The sequence below is a fragment of the Manis pentadactyla genome, chromosome 15, assembly GCF_030020395.1.
Source record: "Manis pentadactyla isolate mManPen7 chromosome 15, mManPen7.hap1, whole genome shotgun sequence".
NCBI classification, from domain to species: domain Eukaryota; kingdom Metazoa; phylum Chordata; class Mammalia; order Pholidota; family Manidae; genus Manis; species Manis pentadactyla.
In genome coordinates, this window is record NC_080033.1 from 55,509,278 (window position 1) to 55,531,510 (window position 22,233).

The 22,233-nt window shown below is 44.6% G+C and overlaps 1 protein-coding gene across 1 annotated transcript in view; it reads left to right on the top strand.

Moving 5' to 3' along the window:
* The first annotated feature begins 2,799 nt into the window (after positions 1–2,799).
* Positions 2,800–22,233, top strand: part of PSKH1 (protein serine kinase H1) — a 30,031-nt gene continuing 10,597 nt past the window's right edge. Inside the window, exons 1-2 of the mRNA XM_036897778.2 lie at positions 2,800–3,689; positions 16,965–17,991. Coding sequence (XP_036753673.2) covers positions 17,035–17,991 — 957 coding nt within the window. The 5' untranslated portion in view covers positions 2,800–3,689; positions 16,965–17,034. The remainder of the gene's footprint in view (positions 3,690–16,964; positions 17,992–22,233) is intronic.

A 22,233-nucleotide genomic window follows, 5' to 3' on the forward strand; every position in this document is an offset into this window, starting at 1 on the left:
GTGTGGGCACTGCCATGGGTACTGGCTTCTACTCTCACTTCCTCCACTTTAAAAGGCAAACGATTTATATGATTTGAAGAGAAACCAGAGTATATCTCACTTCCTCCACTTTATTCTCCATTTTCTAAATTGAAACACTGATCCTGATGTTAAATTCCTTTTCACTGTCTACAAGGCCCCACAGGAGCCAGCTTGGCCCATAGTTTACTCAGTCTACTCCTGCAACTTCCCTCTGTAGCAGCACAGAAGAGTGACCCACCCTTCCAGTCCTTGGGATTAGGGGAGGCTTAGGGAAGCAGCATGATAGGAGGTGAGAGGAGGTCAGGATGTGATACTTAGGAGTGGTGGATGAGAGGTGGGATTGAGTTGGAGAGGGTCCAAAATAATGAGCTGGGGAGGAAGGATGGGTGGGAGTCCAGAGCTTTACAAGCCAGATTTACATTAAAGCCCATGCTGGGAAGCTGTTGCCCTCAAAACAGAATCAGGCTTGATAGGACCCTTGCTTAGGCCCCAGGGTGGCAAGTGTCTCCAGAAACATCTACCCACATGTGTAGGAGCCCTATTTTCATCCGTGCTTCCCACACACCCTCCCATTCCGATGAGTTCAGATGCCTCAATTAATTCCCTCTTTGCCCTGTCTTTGCTCCTGTGCTTCATTCACCTGTACTTTTATCCCCACTTCTCTCTCCCAACAATTCATTACCCATCTTCTCACATCACCTAAAGGAGAAAGTTCAGGAAAAAAGCCCTTCCAGATCTGCCTCTTCCTTGGCCACCAGAATTTTCCAGAAGGAAAGGTCAACTTTTTATTCCTTTAGGTCTTTGTACATGTATTCTCTGTGTTCAGAATATCCTTCTCCATTTCCTCCTGGTGAACTCCTACTTAGTGTTTAGGACTATCTCCTTCCTATCCATGACTCCTAGCTGTATTAGAAGCCTCCTTCAGGTCTTCACTGAGCTCCTGGGCTGTCTTCTCTCTCAGTATTGATAGCACTGGCTTGTTACCATCTGGGCCTGGGTCAGAATTCCCCACTGTGGACTTCCCAGGATCCTCTTTGTGTCTCTAGCATTCAACCCAGGACTGGGTATAAAGAGTACGCATATTGGGCTGTGTAGAATGAGAAATAGAATCTCTAGGTCCAGTGTAGGACATGTTACAGTCACCAAGAGCTTGGATTGAGAAGGACTACAATGTAGGGGATGTATCATTTGGGGCAGCCCCCTAGCCTGGGTATACTGTTTGGAAGGATGGTGTTGGGGCTCCAAACCTCAACAGTTTTCTCAGAGCCACTCTGTGGATGGCCAAGAGCAGCCTGCTTTCAGGAGCAGGTGCCCAACAGCTTTGGTCAGGCATCAGGGGGATTACCATCCCCCACCATGACCTACTTTCCCCTGTTTTTTGCTCCCTAAATCCTTGCTCTTCCCTGGAATTGAGTTCCCTACAGTGTATGCATGGGAATGGGGGTGGGGACAGAATCTGTTCTCTGGCCATGGGTTTAAGAGCTTTGTGTATTTTATCTCAGAGCTGGAGGAGAGGGGTGGGCTGATAGCAAAACACTGAGCCCTGGACACAGCTGCCCAGGTCACAGCATCATGGTGGTGGTGCATCTCACATTTGCAGCTCTGCGGACATGGAATAGCTGATTTTTCAGGGAAAGCCTGGGGCCTGGATGTCCTGATCCCAGTCTCCTCTGCATCAACATACCTCCTCATCTTAGGGTCCTGTATTCTTCACCAGAGCCCAGACCAGCAACTGCCTATAGCAAGGGCTGAATAAATATTTGTTGAATTAATTTGCTGAATGTCTGTAAAGCAGGGATGTTGTGTGTATTTCTAAGCCTCACCAACTCTGGAATTCTATATTACCTTTAACTCTCACAACAACTCTGTAGGGTTAGGATTATGTTCCCCCTTATACAAATAAGAAAGATGAAGCTTAAGTAGGGGAGATGTCTTATCTAATTGTTACTGGCAGACACTAGAACAGGGTCCTCTGTCCTTATATTTGCATATTAAAAGAATTTAAAACCAAGACATAGGAGTGTATAAGCAAGCAGTGCACTTTATTAGATAAGTGGGGAGACAAACACTTTAATAGACCAAGGTGGGCTGCTCAAGAGAGAGAGCCCTGATGAGAATCAGGGTGGCTTCCATTATGGTGAGTGAAAATGTTTATTCATCAAGTCATTGAACATGAATAGGGAGGGTTTCAATTAGCACATGCACAATTGGATTACATACATATTATAAGTATGTTGCAACGGTCACCTCATGTAACATTAACATATAAAATATCCACCCAGCGCCGGAAAATTAAGTATAGTAATGAGGAAAAGGCAACTATCAGACACCAAACTTTTTTTATGTGCATGTCACAAGTTGTGTCTTTGTCCATTGATTATCTGACCAAGGGGTCTCTAAACCTAGGACATAGTGGCTATAAAACTTGCTAAAGCAATAGGCTGACATGAAAAACAAGACATATTGGAGCCTTACAGAGCCAGTGGTCCAAGTCACAAGGCACTTTGTCAGGACTTAACATATATGGGATGGGACTGATCTCTCCATTTTTTTCCACCTATTTCGTAATATCACACAGCTATTGAACTGTCAGAGCTGGGATATAATCCCAGATTATTTGGTCCCTAAGCCCATACCTTTAATCATCACACTAGACTTTTGGATGCAATTTTTAAAGTTTTTATTTTTTTTAATATGGAACCCTACTACATGAAACAGACCACAATATTTTATTGATGTTAATATATTTATAGGTTTATCTAAAGTATGACATTAATTTATACAGTAAAAGACAATTCCCTGTGGAAGCTAAGTGCCCAGTACAAATTTTAATAAAAGAACAGAATGAAATAAGGAAGATGAATGGAGGTTACAAACCACTTATTATCTACCGCATCTATTCCCCCCCGCCCCTCAGCAATTTGGATTGACTGTAAAGCAGTATGATAATTCTGCTCCTACAAAGAAGTCGTTAATGGTAACAATATAAAAAAATCTACTTGCTTTGCAGTCTCCGGATACATTTAAATTAAGTACCAATAACAATAACAATTAAGATAAACAAAAAACCGTTACTCCGAAGTTGGCTGATTCAAGACTTGACTTCACCAATCCTCAAGTTAACCATTTGCAACTCCACTGTGATGGAGACCAAATTTAACACATATGTGTGCCTGAATTATTTTAAATGCAGTTTTAAAATACAGATTTGTTCAATGAATTTAAATCGATCCTTTGTGTAGTTCTAAAGGCACTTCCAGAAACCTCTGTTGGAAATGCATTGTCCCAATTCCGTCCGCACTTGCAGGCCGTCCTCTGCCCTTAATCGGAAATTTGAAACTTTCTCCCTACGTTCCTCTGCGCGTTCCCCCGCCTACCCCGGAGCTACTTTTGAGTGACACATACAGTCTCCTCCGCGGTTTGAGTCCGTCCCCGCCCTGAAGGCGTTGATTGGCAAGCCCCGCTCTGGGCACTGCCAACCGCGTTGCTCGGGTCGGCCCCGGTCCCGCCCTGTGAACCGCCAGGGTTTGTTTTGGTGTCTAGAGCGCGCTATGATGACGTCACGAAGCTGATGGTTGAGGATGGCTGTGGTGGGGGCGGCTGTGGCCACGACCCGGAGAGGGTCAGCACAACCGCAGAGACGACGAAGAGCCCGCCGCCCGCGCGAGGTGAGGTGGCCCCGGCCAGGGCGACAGCCCGTCGGGCAGGAGGGGCCGAAGAGCTGTGGCCACGGTCGCTTTTTTGGCGCACTGGGTCTCTGCTTACCCTGGAGCCCTCGGCCTGTGCTGGGTGTGCCGGGGCCTTCGGGACTGGAGAGCAGGCCAGGCGATGGCTGCTCGGAGTCCGAGGCTGAACTGGCCTCAAAATGTGTCGCTTCGCTGGGTAGCCTGTCTCTGGGGCTGCATGGGCCTGGCGGATGTGGTCAGTTGCTCTGCTTGCTGTTTAGCCAGCGGCGTCGGTCAGGGTGAACTCACCCGGTTGTTCTCACTGCTTTCTCATGTCCGGCACTACACCACACCCCTCCTTTGCGACTGATCTCCAGGGGCCGGCGGGGCCTGCTCGCTTCCTTGTTGAGGCTGGGGAAAAGCAGGCCAGAGTCCAGCTGCGTGGCCTGTTCGGCAAGCCAACCATTCCTTAGTTAATAAAGGGAAGCGCAGCTCTGCATGCGCACCCTCCCTCCATGAAGCCGCCGAAGTGGTAATTCTCACCTGAAAAATCTGAATAAGTCCTTCACTGCTTAACAGTGGCTCCCCAGTGTCCACAGGATGAATGAAAGCCTTGCCTTACAGCGAGGCTTTCAACGTTCTTCGTAATCTTGTAGACGCCTAACCTTGAAGTCAGCACCTGGGCATTCTGCCTTCTGTTTACAGTTTGTTGTTGGACGTGTGAGCCAGCTGTTAGCTCTGTGTTTTAATACCCTTGCGCTTTAGATATGCAGTTTTCTCATTTTTCATTACTTTTCTCTACCCTCCGCACCCCTATCTCTACCCAACAGTATGGAAAATGTACATCTCTCCTTTAAGATTCAACTTAGATTTCATTTCCTTGGAAAAGCCTCCCTTGCTTACATGTAACCATTGGTTCCTCTGTACTTTTTTTTATATAACTACTGTTAAGTATATCCTGTTGTGTCATGTGATGGTGTGGTGGGTCTGTAGATTGTTTTCTGTCTTCATTGGCATGGCTTTGTGCCTGGCATAAAGTAGGCGCTGAATCCACTGCAATAGGTTTCTGGTTTAAGAATGGAAACAGATAACATTTTTCTATCTTGACAGACAGGAACTGCACTAGAGGGGGTGAGGATTTAATAATATGGGTAACTGTTGCACCACTGTGTTGTATATTTAACCAGTATAAGATTGTTGATTGTGTTTAAAAAAAAAAGAATGGAAACAGATTAAACCATATTATTATTGAGCATCTACCAGGGGCCAGGGTTTGGGATGAGCAGAGCAAATGTGTATCTCCTGCTTGCCCTTCACGCTCATGAATGTGGTAGGTGGTATAGCCTTGTCAACCTTGAAGGCCTAAAATCTCTTGGGGGTAGTTTTTCAAGATATAAATTCAAGAGTCACACCCTGAGATTTTGATTCAGAAGATCTGAACTTTGGTGGTTGACTTTACTGTGCTGCCTGGTTGAAGATATCTATCATTGCCCCAGGAATCCATTGTGCCTTTTCTGTCCAGTGTGAAGGGCTAACTGTGCCTTGTGGACTCCTGTTGCAGTCTCATTGCCCAGACTTGAGGAGGCAGTACGATTTGGTAGTTAGGCATATAGGCTTTAATTTTTTGGCTTTTGGGAGATCTTGAGTTCTTTGAGCCCTATTTTGTTCATTTTGAAATAGGAATAATCATGCCTACTTTATGTGGTTGCAGAGTAACAGTGCATTTAAGACACTTAGCACAGATGAAACTCAAGACTACTACTAATGGCTGTTCTTCCCAGAGTGTGTCTCTTGTCAAAAGGAGATCTCATCCTAGGGAGTCGCTTTGCTCTTCAGACTGAGCCTCATGTAGGAAGTTGCCTTATATGATGTGATTTCCTTGAAGTAATTTCTGGTCATCAGGGAAAGCTCTGACAAAACTGTGCTTCTACCCAGGACAGTTGAAATTTGGAGTGCTGACTCACTAGAAGGGTGGGTTTGCTGAATAAGCACTTTGTCCAGGTCTAATAGCAATTCCTGCACTTGTTAAGCTGTGTAAGTGAGGACCTTTCAGGAAACCTGTTTGCCTGACACTGAGGTAGAGTTGTGCCTCACCCGGAATGGAATAACCCTGCAGGTCCTAGTGTCTGTGGAATCTGAAACAGATACTGGGGTTCTTTGTTAGTCACGAGTTCATGGTTATTGAGATTTTGGTTTGGCCTTTTTTATGGGCAACTTTGGTCCTCTTCAGAGCTTCCCAGTTGTTATGACATGAATGTTACAGGTGTTATAGGTTATAGGGGTGCCAAAGTATTGACACTTACTTAAGCTTCATGATAGCTGAAAACAGCTGTCTCCACTGACCCCAGGGTGCACAGAGCAAAATTTGAGAAGTACAGCCCTGGAAGAAGGGAAACAATTCTCCTTGTTGAGAGCCAGAGAAAGACTTATTTGAACTCCCTTTCCTTCCAAGAATCTTAGTAAGTATTAAGATGATTTGTGTTGGCTAGGTCATCACTGAGCTAATTCTTGGTACAGCCCTCTGTTGCCATGGTGTCTGATGCGATGCTAAACTAGAAAAATGTGATGTTCTCATTTTCTGGGGGAAAATTATCTCAAAGGGTTCCATTGCAGGCTGCCAGCCTTGAAGTGGCCTCACCGCAGCATTGTAAGAGTAATGGATCCAGGGACTCTTGGTGTGGAACCATCTGGGCAGTAAGTTCCTTGGGAGCAGAGATTATGGTTGCCCTCTTTTTGTTTGTCACAGCCCCTTACAGAGTTCCTGGCCCACAGATGGAACTCAGTAAATATTTGTGGTTGAACTTTGGGATTTTGGAAGGAGAATCCCAGGTACATGCCAGAGTTTGTATTTCTGACAATGGAATGGGCAATGGGTGTGATGTTGTAAGTGGAGTTGAGGTCACAGTGAAATGAAGATGACACAGTAAACTTTTGAACTTCTCTCCCTCTCTCAGCCCTAAGGCAGGAGTATCTGCATAACAGTTACTACCACATAGAGCAGTGGTGCCTAGCTGGAGTCCTTGAAAAGTGGGGTCCTGAGTTATTGAGGAGAAGTCATAGCAATTTTTACTGTGAAATAATGTTAAAAGTTAAAACATTATAGGAGTGAATAATGCACAGTGTCTTTAGACACAAACACTATAATAATTTGCTGCATATTCCTCCAGCTTTTCTTTTCTTGTGCATATACTAGTCTGTACATTTCTACAATGTATTTGTTAACTTTAAACATATACCATGTGGTGATGATTTAAAATAGAACAATAGCACAGAAGCATGTAAAGTAAGAAGTCAAAGTCCCCCTTCCTTCCTTTTCCTCTCTCCCTTCACATTCCCATACCCTAAAGGCAGTCATCATTAACAATTTCTCTTCTATCTTTCCAGGATATTTTTTTTCCATATATATGTCTATACCTTTTTTTTGAATTATCATTGATATACAACCTTTTTTTTCCTCCATTTTTTATATTAAGGTATCATTGATATACACTCTTATGAAAGTTTCACATGAAAAACAATGTGGTTACTACATTCACCCATATTATCGAGTCCTCCCCATACCCCTTTGAAGTCATCGTTCATCAGTGTAGTAAGATGCCACAGAGTCACTACTTGTCTTCTCTGTGCTACGCTGTCTTCCCCATGACCCTCCACACACACCATATGTACTAATCATAATACTCCCGAATCCCCTTCTCCCTCCCTCCCCCACCCCTCCTCCTTGGTAACAGGCTAGTCCCTTCTTGGAGTCATTGAGTCTGCTGCTATTTTGTTCCTTAAGTTTCACTTCGTAGCTACACTCCACAAATGAGGGAAGTCATTTGGCACTTGTCTTTCTCCGCCTGGCTTATTTCACTGAGCATAATACCCTCTATCCATCCATGTTGTTGCAAATGGTAGGATTTGTTTTTTTCTTATGGCTGAATAGTATTCCATTGTATATATGTACCACATCTTCTTTATCCATTCATCTACTGATGGACACTTAGGTTGCTTCCACATTCTTGGCTATTGTAAATAGTGCTGCAATAAACATAGGGTGCATATGTCTTTTTGAATCTGAGAACTTGTTTTCTTTGGGTAAATTCCTAGGAGTGGAATTCCCAGGTCAAATGGTATTTCTATTTTTAGTTTTTTGAGGAACCTCCATATTGCTTTCCACAATGGTTGAACTAATTTATACTCCCACCAGCAGTGTAGGAGGGTTCCCTGATATACAACCTTTCATTGGTTTCAAGTATACAACACAGTGGTTCAACAGTTACCCATATCATTAAATCCTCCCCCCCACTAATGTGGTTACTATCTGTCGACACAGGAAGATGATACAGAATCACTGACTATATTCTCTATGCTGTACTACCATCCCTGTGGCCAACTTATATTATGATTAAGAATTCTTGTGCCCCTTTATCCCTTTCACCTACCCCACCCACCTATCCCAACCCCTCCCCATGATAAGCACCAGTCACTTCTTCATGTCTGTGAGTCTACTGCTTTTTTGTTCATTTTTGTTTTGTTTTGTTTTGTTTTTATATTCCACAAAAAGTGAAATATGGTGGCTGTCTTTCTCTGCCTGGCTGATTTCACTTAGCGTAATACCCTCTAGATCCATCCATGTTATAAATAGCAGGATTTTTTTATGGCTGAATAATACTCCACTGTGTGTATGTACCACATCTACTTTATCCATTCATCTATTGATGGACACTTAGATTGGTTCCATAACTTGGCTATTTTAAGTAATGTGGTGATAAACATAGCAGTGCATATATCTTTGAGTCAGGGATTTTGTTTTCTTCAGGAGCATTCCCTAAAATGGAATCACTGGGTCATATGGTATTTCTGTTTTTAGTTTTTTGAGGAACCTCCATACTGCTTTCCACAGTGGCCTCACCAATTACATTCCCACCAACAGTGGAGGAGCATTCCCTTTCCTCCACGTCCTCACCAGACACTTCTTATTTCTTGTCTTTTGGATGGTGGCCAGTCTTGGTGTGAGGTAATATCTCATTGTGATTTTGATTTGCATTTCCCTGATGACTGGTGATATGGGGCATCTTTTCATGTGCCTGTTGGCCATTGGTATCTCTTCTTTGGATAAATATATGTTCAGGTTTTCTGCCCACTTTTTAATCAGGTTATTTATTTTTCTGATGTTGAAGTGTATGAGTTCTTTATTTATTTTGGATGTCAACCCCTTATCAGATGAATCATTTATGAAAATATTCTCCCATACTATAGGTTGCCTTTTTCTGCTGATGGTGTCCTTTGCTACACAGGTTTTTAGTTTGATGTAGTCCCACTTGTTAATTTTTTATTTTGTTTACCTTGCCTGGGGACGTGTCCAGGAAAAAATTGCTCATGCTTATGTTCAAGAGATTTTGCCTATGTTTTCTTCTAAGAGTTTTATGGTTTCGTGTCTTACATTTAGGTCTTTGATCCATTTCAAGTTTACTTTTGTGTATGGAATTAGACAGTAATCCACTTTCATTCTCTTGCATGTAGCTGTCCATTTTTCCCAATGCCAGTTATTGAAGAGGTTGTCTTTTCACCACTGTATATCATGGCTCTGTTATAATATATTAATTGACCATATATACAGGAGTTTATATCTGGGCTCTCTGTTCTGTTCCATTGATCTATGTGTCTGTTCTTGTTCCAGTACCATACTGTTTTGATTACTGTAACTTTGTAGTATAACTTGAAGTCAGGGAGTGTTATCCCCCCAGCTTTGTTCTTTTTTCTCAAGATGGCTTTGGCTATTTGGGGTCTTTGTGATTCTGAATGAATTTTAGAACTGTTTGTTCTAGTTCATTGAAGAATGCTGTTGGAATTTTGATAAAAAATTACATTGAATCTGTAAATTGCTTTGGGCAGGATGGTCATTTTGACAATATTAATTCTTCCTATCTATGAGCACTGGATAGATTTCCATTTATTTGTGTCTAATTTCTCTCATGAGTGTCTTACAGTCTTCAGAGTATAGGTCTTTCACTTCCTTGGTTTGGGTTATTCCTAGGTATTTTATTCTTTTTGATGCAATTATAAATGGAATTTTTTTCTGATTTCTCCTTCTGCTAGTTTGTTATTAGTGTATAGGACTGCAACAGATTTCGGTGTGTTAATTTTGTATCTTACAACTGCTGAATCCAGTTATTAGTTCTGAGTTTTTTGGTGGAGTCTTTAGGATTTCCTATGTATAATATCATGTCATATGCAAATAGTAAGAGTTTAACTCCTTCCTTACCAGCTTGGATGCCTTTTATGTCTTTGTCTTGTCTAATTGCTGTGACTAGGACCTCCAGTACTATGCTGAGTAAGTGGTGAGAGTGGACATCCTTGTCTTGTTCCTGATCTTAGAGGAAAACCTTTCAGCTTTTTGCCATTGAGTATGATGTTAACTGTGGGTTTGTCCTATCTGGCCTTTATTATGTTGAGGTATGTACCCTCTATACCCATTTTGTTGAGGTTTTTATCATGAATGGATGTTGAATTTTGTCGTAATGCTTTTTCAGCATCTATTGAGATGATCATGTGGTGTTTATCCTTTTTTAAGTTAATGTGGTGTATGACATCAATTGATTAACAAATATTGTACCATCCTTGCATCCCTGGAGTAAATCCCACTTGGTAATGATGGATGATCATTTTGATGTATTTTTGAATTTGGTTTGTTAACATTTTGTTGAGGATTTTTGCATTTGTGTTCATCAGGGATATTGGTCTAAATTTTTCTTTTTTTGTAGTGTCTCTGGTTTTGGTATTAGAGTGATGCTGGCCTCATAGAATGAGTTTGGAAGTATTCCCTCCTCTTCTACTTTTTGGAATACTTTAAGAAGGATGGGTATTAGCTCTTCTTTAATTTTTTAGTAGAATTCAGCTGTGAAGTGATCTGGATATGGACTTTTGTTGGGAGTTTTTGGATTACCAATTCAATTTCATTATCATTCCATTTCTTCTAGGATGTCCAATTTATTGAAATTTAATTTTTTATAGTATTCACTAATAATTCTTTGTATTTCTGTGGTATCCATGTGTATATTCCTTTTTTGTTTCTGATTTTGTTTAGTGTACTCTCTCTCTATTTCTTGAGAAGTCTGGCTGGGGGTTTGTCAGTTTTATTTATCTTCTCAAAGGACCAGCTCTTGGTTTCACTGATTTTTTTTCCTATTGTTTTAGTCTTCTCTGTATTTTATTTCTGCTCTGATGTTTATTATGTCCCTCCTTCTACTAACTTTGGGATTCATTTGTTCTTCTTTTTCTAATTTCTTTAATTTTGAGTTTAGACTATTTGAGATTGTTCTTGTTTCTTGATGTAGGCCTGTATTACTGAATACTTCTCACATACAATGTCAATCTTTTTGAATTTATTGAGGCTCTTTTTGTGGCCTAGTATGTGATCTATTCTGGAGAATGTTCCATGTACCCTTGAGAAAAAAGTGTGTCCTGCTGCTTTTGGAATGTTCTATAGATATTCAAGTCCATCTGATCTACGGTATTGTTCAGTGCCTCTGTTCCTTATTTACTTTCTGTCTGGTTGATCTATTGATGTGAGTGGTATGTTAAAGTCTCCTAAAATGAATGAGTTCCAGTCTATTTCCCCCTTTAATTATGTTAGTACTTGTTTTACATAGTTAGGTGCTCCTATGTTGGGTTCATAGATATTTATAGTGGTTATATCGTCTTGTTGGAAAGATTCGTTTATCATTATCTAAAGTCCTTTGTCTCTTGTTACATTATTTGTTTATAAGTCTGTTTTGTCTGATGTAAGTACTGCTACTCCTGCTCTTTTCTCTATTGTTTCCATGAAATATCTTTTTCTGTCCCTTCACTTTTAGTCTTTGTATGTCTTAGAGTCTGAAATGGTCTCATGTAGGCAGCATATATATGGGTCTTGTTTCTTTATGCATTCTGCCACCCTTTATCTTTTAATTGGTGCAGTCAGTCCATTTACATTTAAGGTAATTATTGATAGGTATGTACTTATTGTCATTTCATTGTTTTCTGATTTTTGTAGTTCCTCTCTGTTCCTTTCTAACTCTCTTATACTCTTCTTTTGTTATTTGATGGTTTTCTTTAGTGATGTGATTGAATTTCTTTTTTTTAATTTTTTGTGTATCTGTTATAGGCTTTAGGTTTGTGATTACCGTAAGGTTCATGAATAGCTTTCCTAACTATATAATAGTCTATATTAAGTTGATGATTATCTATTTCAAACACAATCTAAAAGTACTTCTTTTTTTTTCTTTTTCATCCTTCCTACTTTATGTATTAAATGTCAAAATCTGCATTTTTTTGTGTTTCCCTTGACTGATTTTGTATATAGTTGATTTTTCTACCTTTGCTTTTTTTAAATTTATACTTTCTTGGTAAGTAATTGATCTACCTCTACTGTGGGTTTATTTTCACTGCTGAAAACTGTTTAGGTTTAAGAACATTTCTGTCTGCAGAAGTTCCTTTAACATATCCTGTAATGCTGGTTTAGTGGTTATCTATACCTTTTTTAAAAAAAATCTCTCATCAGAACTAGGCTTGGGGTTGATTAATGATTGTGCATTGAGTCCCCTATACAGAATTTTATTGTTGTTAACAACCATTTGATCAATAAATATGAGAGATGCCTTCTCAAAAAAAAAAAAAATCTCTCATCAGACATATGCTTCACATACTATTTTAAGCTACTTATTACATTATGGACATGGTTTCTGATACAAAGCAATGCTATAAAAATTAACTGCTATCTGTCTTTTTCAATATATATGGATTTACCTCATTCATTTCAACAGCTGTGTATGAATATATCTTAATTATTTCCTGATTGGTATTTGGGTTATTTCCATTTTTTATTATAAAGAGTGTTAACATGGACTTTTTTGTACAAATATATCTTTGCATATTTATGGAAGTGGTTTCTTAGAATTATTTCTGAAGATGAAATTGCTGGGCCCTATGTCATTTTCCCTCTTTCAGGAAACAAAATCATATAGTTCCTCCTAAGGTTGCAGAGGTCCTCTTTCAGGGCTTTTAATCTAAAACAACAGGCTTTTTTGCCTGTTGTCTTTGCTAGCCTCATGATGGTTAGAAGTGTTGTTTTGCTGTTACTTATTTCTGGGATTACTGGGAGGTTACTGCCTACTTCATTTTTGATAGACATTTTTCAAAACATGGGAACAGAATATAGAGAGCTTTGCAGGTGAAAGATTATGAGGCTTTGCTATGGAGAAAATTTTAGGTAGTGGTGTTGGAGAGGGCCATGTGCCTCTGGGCCCCTACCTGGGAGACACCCACAGACCTGGCTTCTGTGGCTGGGAAACTGTTTCAGGATCCATCCTTGCCCCCTGCTTCTAGGCCCCAGGCCTCCTCCACAGATACAGTCAGGTTTGGCAGCTTGTGAACAAACTTGCTTTGGAGTTCAAATAACAGTTGTTAAGACCCAAACAGACCTCGGAGCTCTGGCTTCCTTTGTCATTGAGGATATTTACACAGGACATGAAAGAACATGGCTCTGGTTTAAGCACCAATGTGGCCTCTTCCTGCCACTTGAAAATATCTGAAGTTCTGGGATTGTTGCCTCACAGCAAATAGAAATGAAATCTAAGAGCCAGGTCACCTCTCAGTCATTGTTAACAAACACTGAATGCTTGCTCTGAGCTCAGCACTTTGCTGTGTGCCAGAGAGTTTTAGAAACCTGAGGAATGGCCCCTTCCCTCAGAGGGCTGACAATTCTAGTGATCAAAGGCAAGGTATCTAGTGATCAAACAACATGACCCAGCTTGTACTTGGAATGGAGGTTTCATAAGACGAGCCTCAGAAAAGGTCCTCAGTAAAGGTTTGTTGATTGACCAGCTGATTAGTATGAGGAAGGATTGAGGAGGCCTTGACCTTGTGAGACTGAGCCCTTCTGGGCCTCAGGCATTTCTGGAGTCTTTTCTGCTTGGTGGAAGGAGCTCTGGATGTAGAACTAAGAGATTTGAGTACATGCTCAGCCATCACAGTCTGGGTGACTTTGGACAGTTTCTGCCTTTCTTGGCTTGTCATTTCTGTGTTAGTGAGGACAGTAATGCTGAAATCTCAGTGTCCATTGCCACACTCTGCCCAACACACTTGCCTTCTTTCAGGAATGCTTTGGGTCAGCCTAAGAGTTGAGAATATGGAGGCCAACTCTAGAGTTCAGTACTTCCTGCAAGATGTGTTTGAATTGGTTTCATGAGAAGAAATTGTGACTTGTGATAGCTGGTGTAGTGTGACCCCTCTGGGAGGTCCCTTCCTGAGGCTTTCCTTACTCATCCTCACTCACCCATACCCCCACCCTGGCCACTGTGCTGGGGGCATACATAGGAGAGCTGGGAGCAGGAAAACACTCTTCCCTTCTTCCCAGAAGGAGTCTAGCTGGGTCTACCTTCCCTTCCCTATGTCTGCCTTTTCACGTGACCACTGAGAAAAGAGAATTTAACAAATGCGATTGGAGTATGGAACATCTATGATCACCTGAGGCTCTCAGCCATTCCTCACTCCCCGAGCTGGCACCCTCTCTCCTCCACGCTTGATCTGTAGTTGGGAAGGTGGAATACAGATCAGCCTGTCTTTGAAGAGTTTCTAATTGGAACAAATATGAGAAAAACTACGTTTTGGGAAAGAAGAAAGGTCAGAGAGAGATAATCCTTGGCTCTCTTACTATGACTTGCAATCCCTGTGAACGCTTTTTGTTTAAAGTGAAAAGTCAGTCCTTTTCTTTTGTAAACCTTAGTTTTTCTTATTAGTACCAGGCTAGGTATGCACATTTAAACAAAAAGAGCCAATGTGTATGCCTGGGAGTGGTTGTTTATTTTGTGAATCTAGGTTTCTGCCTCCTTACCAGGAAGAAGTGATATCTGAGTGGCTGTGCTGGGTCACCCATGTAGTTTGTCTTCTTTCTGAATAGTGGTAGACATTGCTTAGTGTGTGGTCTTGGGGATCAGGGGCCTGTATTCTGCCTCAGGAATCCCGTCCCAGAGCTTAGCCTTTTCCTGAGGTGCAGCCCTTTACCGCACTGAGGTCTTGTATTTTGCCTGAAGGAAGAGATGAGTCTGCAAAATTCCGAAGTCCATAGTTCTAATCTTAGGCCTCTGTGAAAAGGAAATCTTGTTTCTAAATGCCTTTGTTTAAAGATGCTTTCCTAACCTGCTCTGTGGGAATCTCCTGGGCATTTGGTGAGAACTGCAGCATGTCCTAAAGAGCCTTGTGTTGGTGGAGGAATCTTTTCCTCTCTTATGAGGAGAGCCTCCATAAAATTCCAGTAGTAAAGTGTTTGCAGGTTGGTGAACAAATAGAGGTTCAGGGAGAGTGGTGCACTTAGAGAGGGCCTGGAAATCCTGCACCCCTTCCTGTGTATCTTGCCCTCCACATCTCTTTCATCTGAATGTGCATCTGTATCCTTTATCATATCCACTAATAAACTGGTATATGGGTTTCCCTGAGTTCTGTGAACTGCTCTAGCAAATTAATCAACCCAAGAAGGGAGTCATTGGAACCTCCCATCTATAGCTGGATTTGGGAAGCAAGTGGGAAGGGTTCAGTTTTGGATGTGTTGTAGTGCATGTGGAACATCCAGGTGACATTTACTCTGGTTTGCTGGATGAAGAATCTGATGTTTGAAGAGTCAAGGTCAGTGGTTCCATGGCTGCCCAAGGGTGATGTTTGGGGCCAAGAGGCAACACTTACAGCCCATCCCTTCCCCCTTTCAAAGCCATCAGATGATCCCATCCAAGGCAGCAGAGGGAGATCCAGACAGGTTTTACTTCAGTACCTTGGAGGTAACAGAGAACCTACATAGGTCAGCAGATTTCAGTGAGTCAGGGGCCTGAATTTGAGATGGTGATACTGACCGACATGGTTAATTCTTTCAAGGAACAAGCTCATCACTGAAATGTACCCAAAACCTCAGTTACCAATCCATCAGATAATAAGGAGAAGTTTGGAGACCACAGATTAAGTTTTTTAATCAGTATGTTAGTATGACTCTCAGCAGAGAGTTATATTCACTATCTCTGGGTAGATAGTGTCAAGATTGAGTTAAATTGTAGGACACCCAGCTGGTGTCACCAAGAGTCGTTTGGTGTGGGGAAAAACCTGCACACATGTGGTGACCATAAGTGTCAGAAGTGAAGTGTGCTCTGTGAAAGGTAAAGAAGACACGGAAAGAATAAATATATAGTAAGGGAGAACTGGGTTTTTGATAACTGTACCTCCAATTCTGAATGTTATAATTAAAAGGACATTCTCAGCTCTCTTTTACCCATTGGCCTCAGGTAGACTTACAGAAAGGCAGCCTGGGTAGAAGTGACCTCTGGAAAGCAGTACTTCAGCACTTCACCTTGTCCAGTCTCCACTAGCCACAGGGCATTAATGGTTAGAACATCTCTGTCTGGAAGCAGATGGGAAAGGGTGCTTGGATCCTCATCCCAAGGGAGTGGAGTGCCCTGATTCACAGCCTGTGTCATATCTAAATGAAGCTGCTAATGACCTTTCCAGTCTCAGGGCTCTCTGCCTCATGAATGAAGCCCAAGCTAATTTAGTGGTCACCTGGTGGCAGTGTGCTAAGGCTTGTGGTCACAAGTTTACCAGGATTGATTTCAGCTAGCTCTGGGATTTGTGTATTAATTCAGCCATCCATGTCATGAACTGGGAAGGGGAGGGATCCTGGAACAAGTTGGTGAACTGCCAGGTGAAGATGGTACATTAGCAAAGTCGAAGGAGCCATCCAGGAAAGAGTGAGGTTGGGGCAGAGTTCCAGGGCGGCAGTGCTGATGGTTGAGGTGGGGTGGGTTAACCCCTGCAGGAGGTCTAGAGGGCCAGGAAAGATCCATGAGGGAGGCCCCGGAGATGTGGCTTTCTGGGCCCTGGCGGGTAATAATGTAGGAGAGAGACCTGCTACATTCCACACCCCCAATTCAGAAAAGATGAGTCAGAGTAATAAGAAGAATGATTTTAACATTTAAAAACAGAACTTAAACCAGGTAAAAGACCCAGGCAGAGGAGGGAGGCTGGAGGGGGCACTGACAGCTGAGCCCACTGCATGTCCTGCCCCTCTCTCGGGGTTGAGGAGCAATGTGAGAATCAGACCATGGAGCTCAGACCCAGCCTTTCATCTAGACCCTCCCCTGAGCACTTAGGGCCAAAGCCGTCTTCCCTTCCAGGGAATATTAGGGACAAGGGAGAGGGGGTGAGGAGGATGGCTGGTGTCCATTCAGAGGTGTCTCTGGCTCTTCTGACTGGCCCTTTCTTCTGTCTGCATAGGTGTAGATGGGGCACTGCCTATAGAGCAGGTCCTGCCAGCCTCACTGGAGAGGATGCCCCCGTGTCCGTGATGGGCTGTGGGACAAGCAAGGTCCTTCCTGAGCCTCCCAAGGATGTCCAGCTGGATCTCGTCAAGAAGGTGGAGCCCTTCAGTGGTACTAAGAGTGATGTGTATAAGCACTTCATCACAGAGGTTGACAGTGTTGGCCCTCTCAAAGCTGGGTTCCCAGCAGCTACTCAGTGTGCAAATCCCGGCTCTGGTGTCCCCACTACCAGCCACACAGAGCCTCCCTCAGAACCACCACGCAGGACCAGGGTAGCTAAGTACAGGGCCAAGTTCGACCCACGAGTGACAGCCAAGTACGACATCAAAGCCCTGATTGGCCGAGGCAGCTTTAGCCGAGTGGTACGTGTGGAGCACCGAGCAACCCGGCAGCCATATGCCATCAAGATGATTGAGACCAAGTACCGGGAGGGGCGGGAGGTGTGTGAATCGGAGCTGCGTGTGCTGCGCCGGGTGCACCATGCCAACATTATCCAGCTGGTGGAGGTGTTTGAGACACAGGAGCGCGTGTACATGGTGATGGAGCTGGCCACTGGCGGAGAGCTCTTTGACCGCATCATTGCCAAGGGTTCTTTCACTGAGCGTGACGCCACGCGGGTGCTACAGATGGTACTGGATGGAGTCCGGTATCTGCACGCACTGGGCATCACACACCGAGACCTCAAGCCTGAGAATCTGCTATACTACCACCCAGGCACAGACTCCAAGATCATCATCACTGACTTTGGCCTGGCCAGTGCTCGCAAGAAGGGTGACGACTGCCTGATGAAGACCACCTGCGGCACGCCTGAGTACATTGCCCCTGAGGTCCTGGTCCGCAAGCCCTATACCAACTCAGTTGACATGTGGGCGCTGGGCGTCATTGCCTACATCTTGCTCAGTGGTACCATGCCCTTTGAGGATGACAACCGCACACGACTGTACCGGCAGATCCTCAGGGGCAAGTACAGTTACTCAGGGGAGGTGAGTCTGCCCTGTTCTGGGGATATTGGTAGGCTCCTGAGAGGGGGTATATCCTGCAGCTCTCAATCAGGGGGATATGCTCCAAGGGTCAGATTCACAGGGCCAGGCAGGTAACGTAAAAACAGTGAAGTCAGACTAGTGGGGTGGCCTAGTTTGGGTTCCCCTGAAAAGTGAGCCCTGAGACAAGGATTTGGGAACAGATTGTTTAATTAGAATGTGATTCCAGTAAGCACAAGTGAAGGGTGGGGAAAGCCAATTAAGGGTTTATGAAGGAGGGGATGGCCACAATGGGCCACTGGCACTCAGTCCCACTGGAGGCCCTGTGAATGACCATGTAGAATGTGTTTCAGAATTGTACCACTGAGGGGCCGGAAAGTGGGTGGTTTTCAGTCCACTGACTCCTATATGAGTTGAGAGTTTCTTTGGGGTCCTTAAAGCACTGGTACTTTCAGGCTGTCTTGAATGCCAGTTGTTGCTGGAGGAAGTTGTCAGGTCAAGAAGCAGAGAGGTCAGGCACTGGCAGTGGGCAGCTGGCAGCACACACAAGAGCACTGCAGCGGCTGGTGGTGAGCTCAGAGGCAGGTTGAGAGCCGGTGGGGCAGGGTGTCCACAGCATCTGCTCCCCGAGGACTGGCACAAGCTAGAGTGACCATGCCCTGTCTAAAGGCACAGCTGCTTCTCATTTCTGTCTGGTTTTGCCTCACAGCAAAGAGGACCGCGTGTACCCAAACATTCCATTTTTTTAGAGAAGCCAGAAAATCTTGTCTTAAAACATTGCAATCTAAGTCCCATACTTAAGGATGCCTTGTGTGCCAGCAAACACTAACCAGCGGGCCAGATTCAACCACCAGGCCGTCAGTTTGTATCTTTGGATCAACTGATAGTCATGATACCTGAAAAAAAATCTGTTCAGTTTCAGCACTGCTGAGAGCCAAAGGAAGGTGCAGAAAAAGTAAGAGTTGGTCAGTCCCTAGGCAGGATGCTGACTGGGTAGGAGATGGAACTGACCACAGGAAACAGCGAGTGCTGCAAGTCGGAGGATTGTGTTTGGCTTGGGAGGTTGTGAAGAAAGAATGTATGATGGCTTTACCTGGGAGGTGAGGTGGGCTTTGCAGGATGGCAGGATTTGGCCAAGGCAGTGAGGGCCCCTGCCCAAGTGTCCCCGACAGAGTGCTCCCCACAGTGTTTCTCTCAGCCTTGGGCCTGCCACGGCACAGTCCCTGCCTCCTGAACAGCTCAGAGCAGGGGAGGGAGCTCTGGGACCAGCTCCCTTCTGCAGCCCAGCTCTCCTTCCAGGGGTTTGGACTGCACTCTCTGGCCCCAGCCAACTGGCCCAGAGCAGTGCTACCTGCAGAAGTTACCCTAAAGCCTCATGCCACTTTGCCTTCAACACTTGAGGTCCTGTGCTCCATCATCCTCCCTGTCAGTTTCTAGACATGGTCGTGAGGTCAGTCAAGGATGTCCTTCTTGTGGGGATAGGGGCTGGCATTCCCTAGGGAGATACCCAGGTCATGTGTCTCGGGTCACATGTGAGGAAGGGAGGGAGGCCTTCCTCTTCAGACCAGCTCTGTGCTGCCCACAGGCAAGGAGAAACTGGGACATTCTCCAGCCTTCTCCTAAAGTTTCTCACGTTTTCTTCCCTGCTTGAATGGATTCAACAGAACAAATGCTGACTGACTGGGAAGCCCAGACTATGATGGGATGGTCACAGAGGACACCATCTGCTTATCTTCTGGGTCAGATTTCATCATAGGTCAGAAGACCCAGAATCCACATCACAGAGGCAGTGTTGTGCCAAGGCCCTGCATGGCCTGCTGTCGTCTAGGAGCCTCTATAGCTCTGTGTGTGGTACCAAGCTGTTGAGGGTCCGGCTGGGAGATGGAGTAGCGAGTTTAGCTATAAGAGGGAGGGTAGTTTCCCAAGAGATGCTAACAAAGGAAAGACTTTTTCCAAAGAGTTCCTGATTCTGGCAATTGTTATCAGGCAGTTTATCTAATTGGAGCTTGCAGAGGCTTGCTGACTGGCTATTGATTGTCTAAGGTGGGAGAATGTAAATGAATGGTGTGGAGGATGGGCTTAGGCTTCCTGCTCTCACCAACGCCACCATAAGACTGGGTCCTGAGACTACTTTCTGCTGTGCTAGAATCATAGGGAAAGACTCGGAGCTCCCAGTGTATGTGTGGGGTGGGTGGGGGCAGGGAGTACTGCCCAACCTTTGGCTCACACTGCCCTTCATTGAAGCTGAAAGCATCACTTCCCAGTTCCAGAGTCAAATCCCTGGCCAGCCCTGATGGTACCTGTCTATTACCAGGGGCTTGGCTGACCCCCAAAATAGATTCCACCAGGATCTGCAGAGTTCTGGATTGGGAAGGATTTTCCCTGGGTGATGAGGCCTTATTATTAGATCAGGCTTTCTGAGATGGGAACTGCCAGGCATCTGTCTTTCTGTTCTGTTGGTCATTGCCTACCCATAGGTGCATCTGGGGAAGACTCAGAGCAATAAGAAGACCTGTTTCCCTGTCCCCATGAAGCTTGAAGTTGCCTGGGGGGAAAGGACTAGAAATAGGAGATGGCCACAGAACAAAACCTTGGCAGATGTAGGTAGAGATGCTGGACATGGGCCAAGTGGGTCCCTGATCCTGACATTCTAGATTCTCAACCCCCAGCCCCATGCTCCCCCCCACCACCAACAGCATAGGCCTGAGATGTTTGCTCTATTTACCCCCCACACTAAACTTTTGCTCAGGCTCCTCCCTCTGCTCCCAGTGTTGGCCTTAGAAATTTGACCAGCTCTGAAAGGTCTGACTCACAGATTGCTTCCATTAAGAATAATGCTGATCACTGCCATTGTGTAGCACCTGGTGAGTACCAGGCACAGGTTTGAGGGTTCTACAACCAAAATGTCTAAGCTCCACAACAATCCTGCCCGGGTGTAATCCCCCACTTTACAGATAAGAAAACTGAGGTGAGTGAAGTGAAGTAACTTGTGCATGGTCATGGGTAGAGAGTTGTGGGCCTTGGAGTTGAGTCTAGGCCCGCTTGGCTTCAGAGTTCTTGGCCTTTCCTTTCCCGCAGTCTCCTGTTCCTGACACACACATGCCTCAGCATGTTGCTGGAGTCTCTGTTTTCCTGGGCTGCTGTCTTTGGACATACCTCTCCTGGACAGCCTGTGAGGTCCCTGAAGGTGGCATGTGCATCAGTATATGTGCTCCCAGGACTTCCTCCTGGCTGCTCCTGAGGGAAGCTCCAGTTCTTGTTGGTGATGCCCTGGGAAAGGACCCAGAAGTGACCAGGTGGCAGGCAGCTGGGCCTGTCTCTGCTGGCTGGGAGTGCTTTCTTCTGGGGCTGGAGAGCCCACTGGAGATAAGCTGAGGGGGCTGCTGGCCAGGCCTGTTCAAAAGCCGATTCAGGAATCTTAGAAGAGGAGGGGGCCCTAGGAAGTTCGAGAAGGCTGTGACAGATGACTCTGAGAGGACAAATCTGAATTTTTGCACAATGACTGGAGGTGCTGGAGTGGAGAGGGCCAAGCCAGGGTCATGTTGTAAATGGTAGAGAGACACGTGCTGGCCAAATGTGAGGAGGCCCGTGTGTGAGAGCAGTCTGAGCACACAGAGAGACACCTTAAGAGGAAGCTTCCTGTTGTGGGAGATTCCAGGAGGGCCGGAGCAGCTGTGTTTAAAGGAGTGACACAGAACGTGAGTCGTCATTCTGTAGACCCATGCTGGAGGACTGTCAGCTGTCCCACTAACTTGGAGATTCTGATTCACTTGACATGAAACGTGATGTCACTGGCCTAATGTCATTGCTTTTGTCAAGGTTCTATTCCTAGAGACAGGATGGATGAAGAGGCTCTTGTGGGATTGATGGCAGAGTGATGCTATCAGCAGCTTTGCTGTCTGCCATTGTTAGCAACCTTTAATTGTCACCCTCCTCTGCTCGGGCAATTGCTGAGCTGTGGGTGAGCCCAGATGACTGCACCAGGAACAGGTGGGTTTGGGCAAAGGTTCCTACAGAGCCTTGTTGAGGAAAGTGAGTACTGCCAGGCTGGGGACAGAATTCCAGTGGGAGAGGAAGGCCACCTGCAGAGGCAGAGCTGATCTGCCACTACCTGGGATTGTGTTTGTGGAGAGGCGGCTTTTCATGGGTAGGTTTCTGGGTTGCAGGCTGACCATCCATCACTTGGGGCCTAGGGACACTTGCACAGGGGCAGTACGTTAGACCATCTTTAGTTCTTATAGCCCT